Source organism: Alternaria hordeiaustralica (genome assembly GCF_023758085.1).
Source record: "Alternaria hordeiaustralica strain BMP 2776 chromosome Unknown scaffold_17, whole genome shotgun sequence".
In the NCBI taxonomy this organism is placed as follows: Eukaryota; Fungi; Ascomycota; class Dothideomycetes; order Pleosporales; family Pleosporaceae; genus Alternaria; species Alternaria hordeiaustralica.
In genome coordinates this window covers 143131-164585 of record NW_026056789.1, presented here as the reverse complement: position 1 = coordinate 164585, position 21455 = coordinate 143131, and the positions used below count along the sequence as shown (strand labels likewise).

Sequence of the window (21455 nt, the reverse complement as noted above, 5' to 3'; positions counted from 1 at the left end):
AGCGAATTGCGCGCAGCAAGAAACACCAACTGCCATTGGAATGTCGCGACCTGGGAAGATCACTTCGAAGGCTTGTTTGTAGAAATGACCCGCATGAGGCTGAGCGTGGGCTGCGTCTACTGCATCTGTGAGTGGGCGAATCTCGTTCGGGCAACCCAGAACCCATACACAGCGCAGGTTGAGATACCCTTTTTCCTGTAGGTAGGAAAAGCGAAACTTTCGCAGGATTGACAGACCGTCATAGTCGGGATCGTCGTTGTGCCATTGGTATCTCTCCGCGTGGAGAAAGAGAATGTTTCCTGGCAATTTGTGATAGTTGTCGATGATGAAGCTATTTCAGAGTCAGTCCTTGCATAGCAAACGACATGATCGCGTAGGATTGTATTCATACGAAAGATACACCATCGATTCACGACCCTTGTTCAACGGCACCGTGAGCTCGGCGGTTGGATCGTCCACCACATAGACATATTTGCGCCACTCTGGAAGCTCATCGTAGAACCAAGACGTATTCTCATGCTTCATGGAAGCGATGACTAGGGCCTTGTCGAACGGGCCTTCGTTAAGAGCGATGCCGCCATAAAGTTTATCGGGAACATTCGAGCTCAGTTTCCAGAAAGTCAGAACGGATAGGAGTACGAGACACGTAGCGATGAAAGGGTTTCGAATCGGTCGACGCAACGCGGATATGACGTTGGCGTAGAGTCTCATATTGGAATTGAAGATCGATGAAGAAGGAACGACGCACAAGTGCGAAATTTTATTCCATCCCTCCAGACATTAGGAGCAGCAGCACATGACTGTGGTGTACTTTGGTTGTTGAGATGAGATTTTACTAAGGACCATGGTAGCGATACGCTGAAGCCAAGGTTTACATTGGACACGTGATAGCGTAGAGTCTGCTCATGGATCAGGGCATGTCTGAGTGATATGCGCGGAATCATGACCACAGCAATATTACGAATGTGTCAGCAGCAGCTGAAAGGGTTCAGTTCCGGCCCCCAAAGTCATGCCGCGGCCAAGTCCAAGGATGGTTAGCCTCTGGCCCCGATCTCGGCTCGACGTGCATTAGCGTGATGAAAGATCGACCAGACGACAACAACACGCTGCGACACATCTTCAAGCACACAAAACGACGGATGTAGCCGCGAGAGCGCTACTTCGACAGATTCCATCGATGAGGATAACAAGTCACACCGGAGCTTCACAACCGGCTCTGATGTCCATCAACCTCGAGTCGCCAGACTGAGCGACGTGTTTCGTGGCGCCTCCGCTCAAATTCAACATGTGGCAAATCGACGCCATAAGCCACCCATAGTCCAGGAAATCGTCACTATCTTGTTTCAGCTGCAGCCACAACGAGACCTACTCCTATTACTGGAGGCCTTGCCGTGGGGCCAACGTGCTCTTGGCACGATAACACACCTACGAGACAGACCGCCCTCCCCCTCTCTTCTGAGCGCAACGATGATGGCGAAGCATATGTATTGGAAAGTCGCGGACTAACCCATCGATGTCTTGCAGCATGTGTATTTGCATATCTTTCGAGAAGGATTGGAAGAAACTACGAGCATGAGGCTAAGCGCCAGGCTGCCTGACAGCCTCAGGCCGAACCTCAGGCCGCTCAGCCAGTAATCCACATGCGCGCTGTAAGGCCCCCACCCTAAGATGGGCGATAGCCACTGCAATTGGTCTCAATATCGACCGCAGCACAATGGCGGTGCACGGCCTTTCAGCACACTATTCTCATAAGATCAGATCTGGGCCTCGCTCGCGTGGTTGTACGTCTCTACCAAACCATTCTCTAGACGCGTACCGAATTGTTACCTTCGGCCTTCAACACCAAATCCGCTTGACCGATGGCTGGCTCGTTCATCACGGTCTCGCGATGGGTCTTCTTCCTGTTCTGCCTTACTACGGTCACTTTTGCGCATACACTCAATAAGCCCCCGACACGAGCACTCGACCTTCGACCAAGAACTTCCCCCACACCACAGGAAGCTTCACTGAACATCAAGCGCGCCCTCAAGCAAGGACTCGAAGTCTTCAAACGCGATGTATGCGAAGATGCGTTTCCAGGCGAAGGCGCAGTAACAAATACCTGCAACCCCAGCAATACGCTCTGCTGTATCCGAAAGGGAGAAAGCTACCCCCAGTGCCAAAACCTCCTCAATAAGGGATGGTGCTGCATCGACAATCCCAATAGCGAGCCTGGCTGTTACGTCGACCAGCCATCTGTCTGTGAAGAAGCCGACTCGGTGCCATGCGCGAACCTTGAGGCTGGCGTAGACCAAGCATGCTGTCCAGGCCAGACTACATGCGCGTCGGGCTACAAGTTCACCGAGAAGTTTGTACGCTGCCAGATTCTCTCGGCTGACCTCGTGTCGTTAGCCAGTGCGAGCGCTGCTCCTACAAGTAGCTCAAGCATAGAACCGAGCTCCGCTTCGCCGACGTCCGAGATCACCTCGTCTGCATCAAACTCCGTATCATCAGCGTCCTCCTCCGTTCCTGCTACAGCATCAGACGTCCTTTCCAACGCAGCATCGAGCGCCATACCGCCACCTCCGTCTAGCGATTCATCTTCGTCTTCCTCGTCCCCCTCCTTGTCAGGCGGTGCTATCGCGGGTATCGCCATTGGACCGACACTGGCGCTGGTAGTCGGCGTAGGCCTATGGTTCCTTTACAAGCGTCGACAGAAGAAGAAAATGCAGCAACCCTACGCCCCGGCAGTAATGTACCAAGACGCGTACCCAAAGGCCGAGCTGGCATCAGAGCCCGTAATTCCTGGGCCCTACAAATATCAACATGCTGCTGCCGAGCCACCTCAGGAGATGCCTGTTCAGTATACCTACGAGCTCGACGGCGGGGCTCATCGCGGGCCGTAGAAGAGGGGTAATGCTGTTGCGAGGACGCGATTCTCTTTATAATGTTCATGGCTGTGGCGATACCCGAAATTTATGTCATCATGCACTATAACCACGTGTAGATGAGGGCACGCTGGCTTGGTATTCTCATGTTCAGATGTCTCGTATTCTTAATTTACTTAACTCATTCCACCTGGAAATCTTAAGTTACCTGCACACCGCCATCCAAAGCCAGTATCTCCTCGCGTATAAGTCGTATGAAATTCGGGAGGTGTGGTTGGCTCGTCGTCTCTGGGTCGCCTCTGGGCATCGCAGTACCATGGGAAGATGATTATCACGCTGTCAATCGGCTTCGTGTTGACTGGTGTGAAGAGTGAAATTGAATTAGACGTGCCTTCCTCGCTGCCTGTGGCTCGTACCCGAAGAGCCTCCAGAGCTCTTCCCTCCTACCTCTCGCGTCCACACCACACCAACTTTTGTTCGAAATCTGCCAAAAAATCGCTAAAATGCGAGGACGCGGCAACCATGCGCAGGGCTTCGGCCAACGTCAAGTGCCGACAGGACCTCGACGAGGGAGCTACAATGCGCCATCTGGAGCACCTCGCGGCAGAGGTGGCTACAGTGCCAACCCCAGTGCCAACGGGTACAACGATGGGTCTGCCCATGGCAATGCCAGTGCCAGTGCCAATGCCAATGCCAGTGCCAATGCCAATGCCAATGCCGACAACGGTCAGTATAGGCTGAAGCTCGACGTCATGTACTACCTTCGGCCCCACGACTGCGTCGACCAGCTGGAGATTCCGGCCGGCTCTGGAATGAGCCGCAAGGACACGACCTGCCTGCATTGTGGAGAAACAAACATTTTCGGGCATGGCTCGTATCATTTGCTCCGCGACGGCTCTTGCCCTCGTCGCTGCTGCCGTTGTGGAACCATGAACCACCAAGGATGCGTGAGTCTTCTCCCCTGATTTGAGCTCTATCAAATGCTAATACTCGATAGCTTTGTGACCGATATTGGCTCTCTACTGCCTTTCTGAAGCGTGCGTGCCCAAGCGAAGGGATGCGTAGGCCCAGGCAGACTCGCCCATCGCCACTCGATCTGGAGGTCATTCGACGCGACTACCCAGAGCACCGCGAGTTTGCCGAGAGCGTGCTGCCGCTTGCCGACAAAGGACACTACCATCCGTCGCTGCAGGTGCCCAAGCGCGCACGGGAGGACGACGACGAACAACCGGAGCCGAAGCGATCACGGACTGATGCCGGTGGTGCCGAGATCGATAAGATGAGGGCGGACATGGATGCTCTCCGGGCCGAGAATGAGCGGCTCAAGACTGAGATTGAGCAGCTCAGGGCTGAGAATGAGAGGCTCAGGGATGCGAGTCGTACTTCTGCTCCTCTCGTCAAGAAAGAAGAAGTCGAGGAGCATGGTGTCGAGACTCTTAGCGAAGAGTTCGACAGACTCGTTGAGGAAGAGCTTGCTCGAATAAGTCGGTGAGGTGGATGCCAGTGAGGATTATCTCGGCAAGGCTGTGCATTATCCGGAGGGCTAAGAGGTGACGGTGTCGTCGTCTTGTAAAAATCGCTCGCGAGGGCCCCTCGCGAGTAAAGCACCCGTGAGAAACGCTCATGGGGAAGGGGAAGAGAATGTTACGGGGATAATGGCTTCTTCGTCCTTATGGATGCCCTAGGTGATGTTGGATATAACTGCACTGTGCCTTGCCGCCTACAACATACGAATACATAGATATAGCGGCATCAATCAATATGATTGTTACAATGAACGACTCATTCTTTGCTGCCTTCGGCTTTCCCAATCTTGCGTGCGAAGGTATCTCAGCCTATGATCCATTTTATCAACGTAGTTGCTACACTTGACACAAGACGGCATGCATCGCTACTGAGACAGAACTTCTCGGGTGTTTGAAACCATGTTCTCTATTTCGGCACATGCATTCTGGCTGATTAAACGCTCCAAGATCTTGCCAAGTTGTTGTACAATTACTTCTCGGGCAGGTAAAAGGCAGCGTACATCGGCAGTGACATGGCGAAGGAATTAGGGCTTTGTGTCCTCAATGTAGGCAACATCTCACGAAAGTCGGAACACATTCTCGAGTCGCAGGGCGCTTTTGTGAGTTGTTCGCGGTATACCTAGATAGACCGATATGAACGAAACATCTCAGTGACGTAGCGGAGGGCGGTTTGACACGGGTTTGTGCTCCTGCTGCTTTCCATAAGCGGTGTTTACGGACCCACTTTTCTGCGCACTCACCTCACAGTCAGTCCATGATACCTTCCCTCTCCACCACCGACATCTATTGCTTTTCAGCAACACCACGCTGAAATGGAAACTGCCGGTATGTCTCATGAGCTGGCGCTCTCATTCAACAAACTAACAGATCACAGCAGAAAAGGCGCAGCAGCGCATCATCCACTTGCGAGGGATTATTGCCTATGGCAAGACGCAACCCAAAAAGTTCCGGCCCCATTTCCTCCAAAAATGGGAGGACGAGATTGCCAGCCTTTTGCCGATCGCCAACCCTTTGCCGGCGTCGCCAAACCCAGAGACGAGTGCCGTTCCTGGAAAAGAGGAAGAGAAGATTGCCGAACTGAGCGGAAGCCGGTGGGTTCCCAAAAGTGCCCTCATGAAGAAGTACTTTGGAAACGAATTGCCGCTGCCATCTACGAGACCATCAATGTCTCCACTCCAACAAACCCTTGCCCCTGCCTCGGTCGCGACCAACGAGAGGGAGACAACTGCCGGGCCCATCAACGGCCTGTCGAGAGCCGACGCTCACCGTGCCGCAAGGAATGCCTGGTACAAGGAGCATGGCCTGGATCCCAACGATGAGATCAGCGGGTGGAAGTACGCGGAATTCCGGCGACGTGGGGGAAGATGAAGACCTGAGCGGATTATTCCCTTCGGGGTCCCATATCTGATACGGTCGTTGCCAAAGTACCTGCTGGAGGTGTGTGGGAAAATGGGTTTCGCGAAGACTGCTCGCTGTATCCAGCGAGCGACATGAGAGATGCGTAATTCCGTTCGATGATTTCGTCGAGCAGGTAGCACATGGAAGCGCTGGACGAGCGGTGCCTGTGGTTGGTGGTTTTGCCGAGATGTATTATAGTCAGTCAGTGCAGGCGTTGCCTTTGCCAATACCATGCATCGCGCTCGCATCATACTCTCGCCTCGATCTCGTGTGACAGTTTCATGAACGCTCAGATACGTGGCCAGGTATATTGAGGCAGCGTCCCACGGAAACCCACGTAGTCTGTGCAATTCCTAGCCTGGCATGACGGCAAGAAGCAGCGCGAGAAGAAACCTCACGATGTTGGTGTTGAAAACACGTTGCACGCTTCTGATCTTCCTGCTTTTGTCGGTACGCTGGTGATCATCATGACACTCCTTTCAATGTAGTACGTTGTATCCTATTAGGATGCTTCTTTTGTTTAGTGAACTGTACAGGCTGGCGGTCTCCCGATCTCATAACGAACACAGCTGGATGTTTAAAAAGAACAGCAGCCAGAGCGAACATGGGCTGCATATGTTGCTTTTTTGAGTTTGAAGTATGGAACGCCGGTTGAAGAGAAGAGGAGAAACAAAGGCAGAAATTTATATCCCTCTGGAAGGACAAGCTCTTGGCCGGGGTCTGCTTCTCTCATGTTCTTTGAGTGTCTTCGTTTTTTTGACAGAACAGGAGAGAAAGACATGTCGGAAAAGCACTTGACATTTGGTGTCTGCACGACGCAGAAGATGTTTAAGAACGCGGGTTGAGTTAAGCATAGCTTTGTACATCTCAGCATAACCTCTCATAAGTTGTAATAGCAGTACGTTGCGAGACTCTCCCCTCCTCTGGACTCATGTAACCCATGTTTGTTCATCTTGGAAAAGAGAGAAGAGACATGACTTGGTATTCTGAGCATTTTGATACCTAGGATCGAGTGTAGTAGAAGAAGAGTGGAAAGACGGGCGTAACAGCAGGGCTTTTATATCACCACAAGCTCAGCCGCCAGTCATAAGGCCGATGTTGCGGCATTTCAGTGAAGTTTCGTCGCGCTCACCGTCTGCGACATATGGGGTGCATGGTGCCTTTTCTCGTTCTTCCGACAGCGGACATGCGCTGTTGAATCCATGATTTTGATGAAGCGCGGCGGCACAGCGATCTCATCCAGACAGCGACTTTAGCTTTTGGGAGAAAGAAGAGAGTCGCGACATTATCACGTCTTCGAGATCTTTTGGTACCGCCACCACTTGTCATAGAAGATTAGGTCGTAAGTTTTTCAGAAGAACAGCGGAGCGGAACACATAGAGATTCAAGCTTGTACTTTTGGTCGCGGGTTTCGGTTGCCGCACATCATAGGCAATCTCGGAGGTTTTGATAATCTCGCAGACGGCGACCACAGCCATGTTCTGATCATCCAAGTCTTTTATTCGGGGCGGAAAATCATTCAGTTGAGTCTTGCAAGTTTTGGTAATCACCCCTTCGTGGGTGAGGATGTAGAAGAGAAGCAGACCTGGAGAAAAATGAGAGCTTTTATATCGACCGCGCGCGACGAGAACAAGTCATGCCTCGTCGTCCTGCGCATTTTGGTAATCTCATGGTAAGATCGCAGTGCCATTTCCGACACACATATCTAGTACAGGAAAGGACTTCGGACAATTTTCACATATCGACCGGCCACATGTGATTGAGAATGAGGAGTCGTAGTTTGGTTCCGCTACACATGTGGCAGAGCTTGTAACTTTTGAGTAAATACCCCAGGAAACTTCTCAGTCATGAAAGACTTCCATAGTGTTTTGGAAGAAGAGAAAACCATGCAGCGAGGTCCTCGGTGTTTTTGGAAAATACCAGTAAAGGCTGTGGGAAGTGTAGAAGAGAAAGCAGAGCGAAAGGTAGCGGATATTTATACGCTCCCAGGGCTTGCACTCAGACCGCAACGAGTGTTCTCGAACCGCATAAGTGTGGACTTGTCAAATTATCAGGAGGAGCAGACATTGGGTGCCGGCATTGTTCTTTTGGAAGCTCCAACATGTAATTGTACCTTACAGTTTTGAGGAATACGGCATCATCGATCCTCTTGTTCGCACACACGCAGAGATCATGTATCGTCTTGGTGATATTTTGGAAGACGCAGTCACGCCACATAAGTCTTTGAGACCAATGTTTGGAAGACGGGTTTTGTGAAAAGAGTCTCTTTTTGACAGACATAACAGCTTCTGAAGTTGATTTCAAGAAGCACAGAGGCATGTCAAAAACTCCATCCAGATTTGGACAAAGACGAGTCGCGTCACATCCAAAGGCGCTATCATAATTTGAACTGCGAGCCTGGAATGAAACTACTCTTTCTCCAGCCATATCGAAGCTTCTCTTCATCTTTTTAGGTCTGGACGAAGAAAGTTGGACAACAAGACAGAGAACCATTGACTTGTCAATTCTTACATTTTAGAGTCCATCGTCGTGATTACTGCTTGCTTTCACAGAACATGACGTATATGTGGTAAGATTTTATTCTTTTCCACACACATGACAGGACGTTCCTTTGATTTTGTTCCAACCCCAGACCACACAGCCGTTCTGCCTTGCGATGATGTTTTAGACGTCGCAGTCGCGGATCATGAACTGAGATGTGTGGATTTTGGATCAGAAGTCTGGATATGGGAAAGGTGGAGATCGTCCCGGCCATGGAGTGACAGTATCAGGATTTTGGAAGAGAGAACGCACACGTAGGGCTGTGTACAATGATTTTTTAGAAACCCAGGGAAGAGGTGTGATGAAGAAAGAAGGAAGAGAGCGTAGCAAGACGAGGTTTTATACCCGAGCCCACTCAGCTAGCGGCTTGTAAGGGAAGAAAGCGCCAAAGTCATTCAGAAACGGCCGGTCGCTTTTTGTTCTCCATAAAACGCGATGCCTGTGATTTTCTCAGGCATCCAGACGGTTTTGGCTTCTTTTGGAAATCATCACCAGTGGCAAGTAAGCTTTTGAGATCGCAGAAGTCCGACAGTCTTCTCACTCATGCGCGTTTCCGATGCGGATTTTAGAAGAGAGACAGCACATAGCTCGCAAGTCGTTTGTTTTTGGTGAATGAGAAATTGAAGTGTGATGCCGGAGACATGAACAGGTTGGCGGGTCGATTTTATACACACAGACAGGCTGCCAGCAAGGACGGTAGTAGTGTGAACGAAGAAACCAGCGCCGGGATGCATGAATATGTCGCCGTTGTATTTTCTTTGCTGACTTTTCGGAAATTTCTGCTCCTCTCTTCTCCAACATCACGAATCCGGACCAGTGTTTTGAAAATAAGGAGCGACGGCCATGGCGGGAAGAATATCTAGTTTTGGACGGCGGACGCAGACATCGCGCAAATGGGGAGTATTTTTGGAAGAGGAGGGAGGAGGCAGCCCATGTATTACCTCAGTGTCTGTTTTTGGACAAAGAGAGGCAGGCCACATGGAAAAGTTGTGCCATCTGTTTTTTGGGAAATAATGGAAGGAGAATGTGATGAAGAAGAGAAGAAGAGCGATGCGAGTGAGGGACTTATATACCCGGCGCAAAGACGGGACGGGCCCGCGCGCCTGCGAAGTCATATGCACGACGCCAGTAAAATTCTTGAAAGACATCGCACGTGTTCATCCAACTGGCCAATTTCTCACATACCAACGATTTGCCCTTTATAAATCCACCTTAACTTCACGCTGATGCCGCAACAGCCGCCTCACCACTCTCCTCAACCCTCCTTTTCTTCTTCCCATGATGCCCCCTCGCCTCGACCCTCCCCTCAACCGGCACCACCCGCGTAGCCGTAAAGATATACCCCTCAGCCCCACCCTTACTCGTCATCATAGGATGCGTCCGGCCAGGAAGAACCTGCCACTGACGCGCTCTAGCCGTCTGTAGACTAGGTGCAAGAACCAACGTGGGGTTGAGGGGGAAGTCGTCTTCTTCGTTGTCGGCTTCGGATGTACCTGCTGGGGTATTGACGTCGTCTTCGATTTTGACTCGTTTACCGTTGGCATTGCCGTTGATTTGCGGCGGAGGCCCAAACTCACGGGCTATGTACGCCGCGCGGCGTTCTTTCGAGTAAAGATCGCACAACTCAACCAACGGCTCAACATTAGGATTATACACCACAATCCTGCCCCCACCCTTCACAAGCGGCACCAACTCCCTCAACACAGTCTTCGCATCCATCGCCGTCGCAACCACCAACCCATCAAACCCACCCCTCTTCGTCTCATCCACCACACTCTTAACCCGCTCCCAGCGTCTGCGCTTCTTGTAATACGTACCGCGTTTCGTTGACTTCATGCTTGCAAGCACTTCTTCGGAGATTATCTCGGGCTCGTCGTACGAAGGGTCGTCTTCGGGGTGGAGGAGGGCGAGCCAGGAGAGCGATTTGAGGTGTTTGTAGAGGGGGTGGGCGGGCGTGGGGTTGCCGTAGTCGTAGCCGAAGTATTTTAGGTAGGAGAGATTGGGTTGGTTGTTGGGGTGCAGGACGGTGAGGGTGTTTGTTTGGGCGGACATTTGCGGGATGTGTGGTCGTGGGGGCTTTCGTGGGCGGGGAGGGGGATCTGAAGGGGTGGCTGTGGGGTCTGTGGTTGTTGTGGCGTCGGCGTCGGGCATAGCGGTGTCGGTGTCTTTGGGCTCTGGGGCGGAGGCTGGTGCTGGTGTGCCGTTCATTTCGACGTCAGCTGCCTCCTCTTCTGACGACGAATCGTCGTACTCCTCCTCCGGGTAGAGGATGCCCATCTTCTCAGCGAGTGCTGCTGTGACAAGACCTCCGGTATCGTCTACCACGAGCCATCGCCCTCCTCCTACCTGGCTGACTCCGTCTTCTGCCAAGTGAATCTGATTTGTCGCCCCAGAGTGTATGTTGGCCCAGCTGTTGATCAAACCCAGTAGATCTTCCCTCAGCTCCATAATCTTGTATGCCTCCTTCTCCAGAACATACTCTGTGAGCAGACCAACATCCATGGGCAGGGCGGTGAAGCGCTTCAAATACTTCTTCGACTTCCGCAGGGTGTACTTGGCCAGCGAAAAGCTCGTCTTCTCGTCGATCGCGTTATGGGATGCCATGATCTTGGCGATGATCTCCTTGCCAGAGCCGGCGCCTGCCTTCTTCAGCTCTTCAATCTCAGCCATGGATAGCGCCTGCCGCGAAGCGTCGTCAACGGTCAAGCGGTTGTTGCGCATGATGACTTGCCCATCTTCTCCCACGATGTCAAAGCCAGCAGTACCACCCTCGGTATTCTCTTCGCTAGTTTCGGCAGCAGGCGCATGGTCGCTGCCTAGAGCTTCGGCGTGGAGCTCGGAAGCGGGTACGACGTGCAGCTCCGTCTTGGATTTGCCATCGTCCTTGTCGAGCAGTTCGTAGGTGAGATAGTACGGGCGGCCGAGGAGGAGGTTGGAGTTGAAGGTCCCGAATTTGCCGAGATTGATGCTCCTGTAGGGTGTTTAGAAGGGATCCTCATCTATATGCACACGGAGGGCTCACTCCAGCTATGCGACGTACGTATTCGGGGTAATCTCGACTATCTTGAAGAGGCCTGAGGGCAGTCGCAGCGCAACGTGCGTATTGGGGCGGACGTGGGAATGCATGGCGCGAATGTAGTCGCGGCACTGTGTTGGTCACTATTCCATGTGTAGTTATGGTCAATAGTCTTAGTATGGTATCTCAGTCCCGAGTTCTGCACGCGCAAAGGTGAGGTGGAGCTAGTGAATTTGTCGCAAGGAATAGTTCCGAGGCGCACCGCCGCGTCTTACTCAGCCACAGGCTCAGCCACACACTCGCACCAGTCGTACGTCATCGCCATCGCGACTTCTGCTACTTGGGCGTGTCACTCGGGTCCAACACGTCGCTTACGTCGACTACTTTGCTTCTTTCGCTGGAGTCCTGCTTCAATATCAATCCCCTTCACCCGCCTTCCTCATACTACCGCGCCGCGCCGACTGTCGCGACAACTCCCCCATATCCCACTCCAAGCCCCAGGGCACTGCACCGCAAACATGGTGCTACGAAAGTCCGACGAAGCCGACGATGTCGTTCCAGCGCCGCTCTCCAAGGCCATCCCCCCGTATCCCACGACACCCTCCGACGAGCACCCGCCTGCCTTTCCCGTATCGCCCGAGCGTGCCGTGGACCCGCCCAGCACGAGCAAGTCGCCAGCGTTCAACATCAAGACGCCTGAGGAGACGCGACTACCTGATGACAAGCACGAGAGCGACTCGGACCTGAGCGAAGACGAGTGGAACCAGTCGGATGATGACTTCGAAGACATCAACCACAACGATGTGCCTGCCGCCCTGAAGCCGGCTGCTGGAAAAAGGCCACCTGTGCCAAGTACTACACACATCACCAGCGGCCTCCCCGATGCTTTGAGGCCAGGGCCGCCAGCAGGTATCCCCATCAAGCGCTCACAGGAAAGTATCTCGGCTACGCCCACCGGTGCCAGCGCGGCTTCCTACGGCGCTGCCAGCACCGTGTCCGAGCAGTCCAATGGCTCCATCCCGCTGAAGACCAACAACCCATACCTGAAGATGCAGACGACTGGACAGAACAGCTGGGACGGAGAGAGCAGCCAGGCTATCTGGGGCGATGCGCCGAGCCACGCTCACAAGTACGAGGCGCCCGTCGAGCTCCCGGCCTTCCAGACGCCAAGTACACCCACCCACGAGATGAAGAACCTCGGACTAGACGACCATGCCCCGTCTACGCAGTCGACAGCACCAGTAGAGCCGCCTGCCATTGCCGTGAACTCACCCACACCTCGGTCGGAGCATCCAGACACCTCCCTCGATTCGAATCCATGGGAACCCGCTTCGCACGATGCTCGTACTGACACTGTACCCTGGACGGCACCGCCAAGCGATGCAGCTGTTCGTAATGAAAGCTCACACAACATTCCCGCCCCAATCATTCCACATGCGAATACAGTCGAGCAATCTTTCCATCCACCTCAATACACGCCCGAGCAAACACCACCCTCCTCCGAAGAACCTCCACCTGCGCTGCCGCCAAGAAGGTCGCACGAGGACATGGCGCCTACAATTCCTCCTAGACCTATCGACACAGGCATTGGTTCGTCCGCTCCTCCTGCCTTGGAATCGCCCAATACGACAATGGAGAGGCAGAGGAAGGAACACTACCAAATTAAGCACATTCGCTGGCTTGATCACACCATCGAGGACATGCGCGTTTCGCCCATCCTGACGCAGAACCTGAATGGCCCCTGCCCTTTGCTGGCTTTGGTCAACGCACTAGTCCTTTCGACTCCTGCTAGGCTTGACACTGCGCTTGTTGAGACGTTACGCACACGCGAGACAGTCAGCCTGGGACTACTGCTTGATGCCGTCTTCGACGAGTTGATGTCCGGTAGACGGGGTGATGCTGCGCAAGCTCTACCCGACGTGAGCGAGTTGTACAAGTTCCTCCTCGCTCTCCACACAGGTCTCAATGTCAACCCCATGTTTGTCCCAGACTCCAACACCCCGGATGCACAATCCACGCTCACGAGCCGAGCTGGCGCTTTTGAGAACACGCAAGATATGAAGCTGTACCGCACTTTCAACATCCCGCTGATGCACGGATGGCTGCCCGAGGCTGGATCCGACGCTTATGCTGCCTTTAGTCGCGTAGCTGCGTCCTACGAAACATCGCAGTTTGTACAGTTCCAGGAAGAGGAGTTGAACGCAAAGTTAGGGGCGGGCGAGTCTCTGAACGAGGACGAGCAACAAATGTTCACGGATATCCATGCCATCAAAGAGTTCTTGATGCGTTGGCCAACACAGTTGACCGATCATGGTTTGAAGGTCATTCGCGATAACCTCCAGCCCGGTCAAGTCGCTATCCTGTTCCGAAATGACCACTTCTCAACGCTCTGCAAGAATCCTCGTAATGGCGAGCTCGTCACTCTCGTCACAGACCAGGGCTACTCCACCCACGACGAGATCGTCTGGGAGTCTCTTACCGACGTCAACGGCCAAGGTAGCCAGCTCTTCTCCGGCGACTTCCGCTCCGTCGACAATAGCAACACCTCCGGCCTACAAGACCAGCACCAACTTTCCGGCGTCGACAACGGCCAAGGCTGGACCACCGTCCCCGCCCGCCGCGGCAACGCACAATCCAACATCCCCCAAGACACCGACGTCACCTCCCCGGAAGCCCTCAGCCGCGCCGAACAAGAAGACCACGACCTCGCCCTAGCCCTCCAGCTCCAAGAAGAAGAGGAAGACCGCGAGCGCCGCGAAACAGAACAACGCAACTCCCGCAACAACCAACTTTCCATGGACGCCATCAACGCTCCTCCCCAGCCACCGCGGAACCAGCAGAACCCAGTCATCCCGCCCCGTCGCAACAATAATATTACGGGGCATAGACCTGCTGGGGAAGCGGCTCCACCGCCGTTGTACGAGGAGGCTATTACAAGTCCGCAGTACGTGCCTCCGGCTGGGCATCCCGCGAGTGCGCAGGCGCCGGTGCCGGGCCAGGGCGGGAGTGCGTATCAGAGTACGAGTGGCGGGTTGCCGGCGCTGCCTGGCGCGGGGAGGGGCAGGCATGGTAATGTTTTGCCTGGACGGATGGACGGAGGGAGGAGACCGAGTCAGGGACAGCAGGGGCAGGGGCAGGAGGAGAGGGATAAGTGCGTTGTTATGTAGACGCGCTCTTCCTTTCCTCTCTCTCTCCTTTCACTTTCGCCGATCTACATATCACAATTTGGTGGTTGGGCACGTGTTTAGGGTAATCTGCTGACATGTCACATTAGAGATTCGGAAGATGTGCCGTGTTCGTGGTGTACGGTTAGTTAGTATCCGTTGTGAGCGCGGACCGAGGGTATCTAGATGATGTTGTGATTGTGATCACGGTGATGACTTGGGCGTTTGGCGGTGTTGGATTGTTTATATACCCGTTATTCCTTCTTGCTTTTCCGCTTTTCGTAGTACGCGGTCAGTAGGGTGTTTGTTGCATCAAGTTGGAAGCAGTATTCTTAATCCAGATTCCTACTCATCACTTTACATTTCCTCGGTCTTCAAACTTCCTTTGGACGTAATACATCGTATCCATTGTCATCTTTATCCGCTTTTCCATCGAAATATCCACACTAAGAGACTACACACTCAGCCTACGAACCCCCCATTCCCACTAACCTGCCTCGCCCTCTCCCTCCCTTCCATCCGTTTCAATTCTTCATCCCACTCCTCTTCTTCCTTACTCTTCGCACCGTCCTTGGCGTTCCCACTGCTTTTACTCCACATACGCGTATGTTGTCCTCCTCCGCCTCCCCGTGACTGCACAACTTCCTGTAATAGACTTGCTTTACTTACACTCCTCTGTTTTTCAGTCTGCTTCTCACTAGTACCTTCCGATGGCGCAAAACCCCGTTCCTGTCCCTGCTCCTGTCTCTTAACCACCTCAATGAACGATGACGATGTCGGTACAGCGGAAATCTGACCCAACTGCCGTTCATAAGACGTAGTAGCTTGTCTGTTATACCGCGGCATAGGCATGCTCATTCCCTCACCAGCCGTTGGCCGCGGCGCCGGTGGACGCATGTTACAGTACGGCATCGGTGGAGGAGGTGGTCGGTTCGGTGGTGGTGGGCGGCGCGGTGGATCGAGACGCAGTGTTCCTTCCTGATGAATAACTGGAGTCGATGCCGGAGCACGAAGTGTTGACAGTGCAGACATCTTGATCGGGGCATGTGTCGGTGATAAGGAGGACGTGCGCTGGGGGTGGATTGGCGTAGTCGGTCTTGGTGTCCTTGTAGGAGAGTCATTGGTATCGGAGTGGTAGTAGTCAGACGGTTCGACGTTGGAGGGGTCGTCGAACGGGTTGTCGATTTCGTGGTCGTGGTCGTTGTCGTTGTCGTGATCGACTGCCTGGCCGTCGTCTTCGGTATGGTAGACCTCGTTATCCATATCCATGCTAGAAGGCCGACTTTCCCGCTCGACGATAGAAGCAGTTTCGCAGCGCCAACTAGCTGTGCTGGTGCTGCCGCCGCTTGCACCTCTGTTCCTCTCTTCTCCTTGTGACAAGTCGACGTTGTCACGCCAATTCGTAATGCCATTATCGGTGTCGTGACCACGTTCCCTTAACGCAGGGTGAACGGACCCGTTGATCGTCAAGCCATCGCCCTCCGCATCTTTCTCTTCCTCCTCCTCCTTTTTCACCATCTCTTTCTCCACCCTAAACTCATCATCCTCACTATCACCCCCCTCAGTATTACTAAACCACCTCAACTGTCTCGGCTTCCCAGCCCCCACAGGCCTCCCAATCCTCCCAACACCCCCATCCCCCCTCATCTCCAACCTCTTCCTCTCCATCTTCTTCAGTTCCTCCGCCCACCCGCTCAAATCCTCGATACTGGGTCCTTTGTGTCTCGTCCCCCTTTCCTGCGGGCTCATCGTACTAGCCGCACTGACAGAAGGGTTAGCTAGACTAGTATTGATCCAGAGACTACCCTGTCTGTTACGACGGGATGCGGAAGACGAAGGAGTGGCTGTGGCGTTGCTGCGGCGGATGCTGTGGGCGTGGGAGGGGGGTGGTGTGTAGATGTTTGGGTTGGTGGCGTTGGAGAGGTTGGAGAGGGTGTAGTTCCGGGTGCGGAGTGGTAAGGTGTCGGAGCTGGGGTCGTGGGTTGGTTTGATGGGGCTGCTGGATGAGCGTTGAGTCAGGTTGAGACTGTCTTCTGTAGCGCTGCTGCGAGCGTTCGAGCTGTTGGTTTGTGTCAAGGTGAGGTCGAGCGTAGAGCTGTTCGACCGCAAGGAACTGCCATCGCCATCTCCCAGGCTTCGAACGAAGTTACCGTACTCATACCCCTCGTCGCTACCCTCACTTTCGCCGTCTGCGGCAATGTCGGCAAAGTACTGACAATCATCCAGAACCTTGACAGCCCACGCGAGCTTCACCCCCTTCTCGCCTACCGCAATCTCCCTACTCTTCCGCCTATCCTTGTTCATCTTGAGTAGATCGCGCTGAGCTTCCAAAATCGTAGTCAACTCCCCTGTCTGCGCATCAAACTGCAGCCAGCTATCCACATCATCCAGTTGGTCTCGCCGGTAAATGCGATATTGTTTCGCGCCGGCTGCTTCGTCATCGGCGTGCGAGTCTAGTTTCTGGGGTAGGGAGGCGTCGATGTATGTCGAAAGAGGTTGATGGAGTTTAAGTGAGCCGAGAGTGAGTTGAGCGGCGAGGAAGGTGTCTTTTGGACGCACCATAGACGGATGAATGACGTCGTTATCGCTGTTGAAAGAGCGGCGGAGAGTGTGGCGACTTGCGCAGACCTTGAGGGCCATTTTGCTGACGGATGTCTTCATTTCCTCATATGTAGCTTTGGCTTCTGCGTCTATAGAAGGAATATTAGGAAGCCATGGCGAAGGCGGGACGGCGGTAACAGGTGTCGTTGGAATCGGTATAGCCGTAACAGGCGTCTTCGGGGAGATGAGTGACTCCCAAAACCCACCTTCCGCGAAAGAATTCTTAATAGGTCCAGCAGTAGCCGACCGCGGCGTCCCAGGACCGGAAGACAGGATCTCCCATCGCGGCCGCGGTGTAGTAGGACTCGCAGTCTCGAAGCGCGGAAGGTGCGCTGGCCGAAGGGGATGTGCACCCGTAGGCGCAGTCCATGAAGCCGAACTATAAAGCAGCAGCTGCCGTCCACCTGGAGTGACGATTGAATGTACAGGCGGAGGAGGAGGAACCCACCCGAGCACCTTCATACAATGTTCCTTCTTAGCCCGTAAGATATCCTTCTTCGCCTGCCGCCATTTCGCCTCGGTGAAGCGCTCTTTGTTCCAATAAATGACTTCTTCCCAAAACCGAAGGTGTTGTTCCTTAGTCAGGCTTTTCAGTCCCGCTGCTTCGTGTTGGCTGATTGCCTTGCCAGTGGCGGGCGAGATGGCGCTGTCCTCTTTCGTGAAGCCGCGCTCCATTGTGAGGACTCGTTCTGGCATTCTGGACGTATGTGAGTGGGTTTGGAATGTAGACGGGAAACTTTCGTGGGTTGCGACGGGAGTGTTTGGCGGCGTGCTCGGTAATCCCTGCGATCTGGCGAGCAGATTGAGTGTCATAACCTCGCCCGGGTTGTTTGGTCGCGTGAAGGGGACACGGGATTAACTGATCGCAAGAGTTGCGCTCGGCGCAGTGTAGGCAACCGCGTGGGAAAGATTTGCGACTTGATGGGGGAATTCCGTCACATGTCCCTCACTTGCACTGTGAAGGAATAGGGCGGTGTCTTGCAACGGAAGTGAAAAAGGTCTTGGGTCGAGGGTGCGCTGTGATTGTATTTGTTGTGCGGTGCGACTATCACGCGCTACTACCATGAGCAAACGCGCAAGTCGGGGTGAAACTTACTCGGTGGATAGAAATATCGACCTAAGGCGTTGAGCGAATTCAGCGAATGGGAATGGCTGACAGCATGGCGGTGAAAGTGAAACGGATGTGTAAATATAATATTGACCTGTAAATTTTGTCTAGGTGGTATCCAACTCCGCTAATGCGAATGCGACGTCTAGTCTAAGAAAGTAAAAAGGTTTGTATGTACAACATTGAGAGCGCGGTCGGCCTCGCGCTCTTCAATGACACAGGAGATGTTGATCTCGCTGGCGCCTGGTAGATGTTAGCAATGAAGCGGCATTGAGATAGAGAAAGACGTACCCTGAGAAATCATCTCGATGTTGATGTTGTTCTGTCCCAACACGCTGAAGAATCTACCAGAGATACCAATCATGTTCTTCAGCTGCTTACCGACCAAGCTCACAATGGCCATATCGGGCACGATGTCAATGGTGCCGAGCTGGCCAAGGTCGTTGACCGCACCTTGGAGATCCTTACTCTGGATCTTGTACTCATCTTCACCCCCACCACTTAGAAGAGCGGATTCAGAATGGAGAGCCATGGACACGTGGACCTCGGAAGAAGAGATGAGGTCGACAGAAAGGTGCCATCGATCGAGGATGCTGAAGATGTTCATCAAGAAACCATGGGCACGGGTGCGCTTGTTGCTGTGCACGTTGAGCACGACGATGTTGTGCTTGATGGTGACAGCAGTAGGGCGCTTGGGGCCTTCCAGCTGGGTGAGGAGACTCGCGGAACGAGTGCGGAACAGCTTCCCGTCTTTCAGGGGCGCACGACCGTCGATATCCTTCAGGTTATCCGGGAAGATAATGGTACCGGCATTGCGCGGGTTCATCACGTTCTTGATACGGATAGGGATGCGGGCGCGGATGACCTGCTCCATGGTGAAGGGGTGGATGACCTCGGACCCGTAAAAGGTCAGCTCAGCAGCCTCCGAGGGCGTGACGGTGGGGAGAAGGGCGGCCGTAGGGACCTTGCGGGGGTCTGCCGTGAAGATGCCGTCCACCTCCTTCCAGACCTGGAGTTCCTTGGCCTGGGTACCGACGGCCACTAAGGCAGCGCAGAGGTCGGTGTATCCACGTCCAATGGAGTTGAGCAGTCCGCCGGGCACGTTGCCAAAGTATCCGGTAATAACAGGCACCTTGTCGCCGCATGCTGCCACCTCTTTGCCCAGGTCCTCGGCCAGATCCTTGTAGAACTTGTCGTTGAGCCCGCCCTTGATAGGCGCGTGGAGCCTGACGATGTCGCTGAGGTCGACAAACTGGGCCGGGGTGCCGCGATCGTTCAGAATGGCGGCCATATAGCGGCAGCTCAGCTTCTCGCCCTTGCTGATGATCTTGTCCTCGGCGCGGTTCGTGACTTCCTCCAGGTGCTGCGCGGATTCCAAGATCTTGACGAGGCTCTCACACTCGGCATTGACCTCCTCCGTGTACGATGCCAGGATGTCCGGGTTCCTCAGGATGTCCTTGCCGGCCTGGATGTGGTCGGTGCGGATGGCCTCGACGATCTCGTCATAACCGCGGTGGTTGGGCTTCTCGGCAGCGCGGGCGGCACGAAGGAGGCGGTTGGTGGTTCCCTCGAGCTTGGTGTTGCTGCTGCGTGCGGAGCAGACAATGGCGGCGCGGTTCGTCGCAAGACCAGCTCTGTTTACTGTCAGCGCCTTCCATCTGGTGGGGGTTGGGATGGGTCGCACTTGACGATGCCCGCTATGTTCTCCGCAAACTTGCCCACGCTCGTGCCCCCGAACTTGAGAACAACCCAGCCTCCAGGCAGGTGCTTCTCTTCCGTGTGAGCTATCCGCTCCGACTCGTGTGTGGTTCCGTTTGTGTATGCAGACATGGTGGTGTTGTGTGGTTTCTCCAAGCAATTGGCGAGGTAAAGTTTCCTAGATGTTGGTATATATAAACGATGTATGGAAGACGTGTTATTCTCAGTATATGACGTGTGTTGTGTCGTGTGAAGTCTGGAGCAGCGGAGTGAGGGAATTCTCAATGTCTTTTAGTGGGGCCTGAGTCAGAAAGTCCATGTTCGCGCCCGCAATCGGCGCCGGCGCTGCTGACGCCATGCCAGCGAACCACGACTCCACAACCCAGGAACATGCACACACACACCTCAACGGAACGGATCGGTGCATGCGCATGTCCTCCCGGTAGCCAATGGTGCGCTCGCTATTCAGCTACTGCGCGCTCGTCCGCACCCTTCGCAGCCCACGTCTCAACACCACGTCCTCTGGCGCCTTTGATACCTGACAGCTCCTGCCTCTTATCGCGTCTTAGCGCGTCGTCCAAATTACCGTGTCGTCCGCGTCCGACTACGTGCCGGTAGTTGCTCTTCGGCCCATCGGCTATTCGTCCTCTCTGTCTTTTGTACCACATGTGCGACACACAAGCAACAATGGTATTATCTAGCTATCTCTAGTCGGCGGGGAATTGATCCGAAGACGTCCACGTCCATACATCGGGAACATGCGTCTAGGAATCGGTCGCTCATCAACGACATTGCGTGAACCAATTTGGACCCACTGTTCAGGCATTGCACCAACATCTCCGCAAGCTCAATAGAGTGGTCGCCATTCGATGAAGTATGCCATCAGCGAAGCAGTTCATTCAACGTTACAATATTCCTGGTGTTCAAATCAAATTTTCTCGATATTCCCAAGGTTTTGAAACGAGCCTGACCCGATCTTAGGGCATGATCTGAGAAGGACCAAATGCCGCCTTGCCTGCTTCGCTGACCCTGGTATACTCTAGCAGATCTCGAAAAGTTGCCTCATCCTCAATCTCAAGCGCTCGACTTTGCAGGCTTTGCAGTTCCTCCCGGCCGTAGCTACCGCGCGCCAATAATCTACCAACAATACTTCGATACCCTTTACCAACTGCTTCAGCTAGAGCGTTCCCTATCTCTGCATCGTACTCTAGAAGAAGAGAAACAACAGCAAACTGTCCATACCGTACTGCTGTCTCCAACGCCGGTTCACATGTATCCGCACCATGTTCAAGCAACACCCGAACTACCTCCTCATGTCCGTTCCTACAAGCGCCTAGAAGGGGTCGCTTCTCGTACTCACTAGACGGACCGAAGCCGTCTATACGGGCACCAAGTGCAAGATAATGCACCGTCATATCCACCCACCCATTCCTCGCGCTACGCACTAAGAACGCCGTGTATTCCTCAACACCAAACGTTCGGGTAACGCAGTGTTCCATTCGTTTCTTGACGAGGAGGTCATAAATCTCCGAACTA

General features: G+C 53.8%; 7 protein-coding genes across 7 annotated transcripts; 4 read left to right on the top strand and 3 right to left on the bottom strand.

Annotated features, from left to right (window-relative positions):
• Window positions 1-1859: 1859 nt before the first annotated feature.
• J4E84_007578 (uncharacterized protein) lies at window positions 1860-2885 on the top strand (the record flags this gene model as incomplete). The annotated part of the gene is made up of 1 exon (XM_049390161.1): window positions 1860-2885. One exon carries the CDS (start codon window positions 1860-1862, stop codon window positions 2883-2885), a length of 1026 nt encoding a protein of 341 aa, XP_049242014.1.
• Window positions 2886-3810: 925 nt separating this feature from the next.
• Window positions 3811-4359, top strand: J4E84_007577 (uncharacterized protein; the record flags this gene model as incomplete). Its single annotated transcript, XM_049390160.1, has 2 exons — window positions 3811-3814; window positions 3923-4359. The coding sequence occupies 2 exons, from the start codon at window positions 3811-3813 to the stop codon at window positions 4357-4359; spliced, it is 441 nt and encodes a 146-aa protein (XP_049242013.1).
• Window positions 4360-5205: 846 nt separating this feature from the next.
• J4E84_007576 (uncharacterized protein) lies at window positions 5206-5761 on the top strand (the record flags this gene model as incomplete). The annotated part of the gene is made up of 2 exons (XM_049390159.1): window positions 5206-5218; window positions 5268-5761. 2 exons carry the CDS (start codon window positions 5206-5208, stop codon window positions 5759-5761), a joined length of 507 nt encoding a protein of 168 aa, XP_049242012.1.
• A 3789-nt stretch (window positions 5762-9550) lies between these two features.
• Window positions 9551-11458, bottom strand: J4E84_007575 (uncharacterized protein; the record flags this gene model as incomplete). The annotated part of the gene is made up of 2 exons (XM_049390158.1): window positions 9551-11303; window positions 11373-11458. 2 exons carry the CDS (start codon window positions 11456-11458, stop codon window positions 9551-9553), a joined length of 1839 nt encoding a protein of 612 aa, XP_049242011.1.
• Window positions 11459-11866: 408 nt separating this feature from the next.
• Window positions 11867-14515, top strand: J4E84_007574 (uncharacterized protein; the record flags this gene model as incomplete). Its single annotated transcript, XM_049390157.1, has 1 exon — window positions 11867-14515. The coding sequence occupies one exon, from the start codon at window positions 11867-11869 to the stop codon at window positions 14513-14515; it is 2649 nt and encodes an 882-aa protein (XP_049242010.1).
• Window positions 14516-14974: 459 nt separating this feature from the next.
• Window positions 14975-17788, bottom strand: J4E84_007573 (uncharacterized protein; the record flags this gene model as incomplete). The annotated part of the gene is made up of 1 exon (XM_049390156.1): window positions 14975-17788. The coding sequence occupies one exon, from the start codon at window positions 17786-17788 to the stop codon at window positions 14975-14977; it is 2814 nt and encodes a 937-aa protein (XP_049242009.1).
• A 578-nt stretch (window positions 17789-18366) lies between these two features.
• On the bottom strand, window positions 18367-20051 carry J4E84_007572 (uncharacterized protein; the record flags this gene model as incomplete). The annotated part of the gene is made up of 3 exons (XM_049390155.1): window positions 18367-18464; window positions 18513-19855; window positions 19906-20051. The coding sequence occupies 3 exons, from the start codon at window positions 20049-20051 to the stop codon at window positions 18367-18369; spliced, it is 1587 nt and encodes a 528-aa protein (XP_049242008.1).
• Between the last annotated feature and the right edge of the window lie 1404 nt (window positions 20052-21455).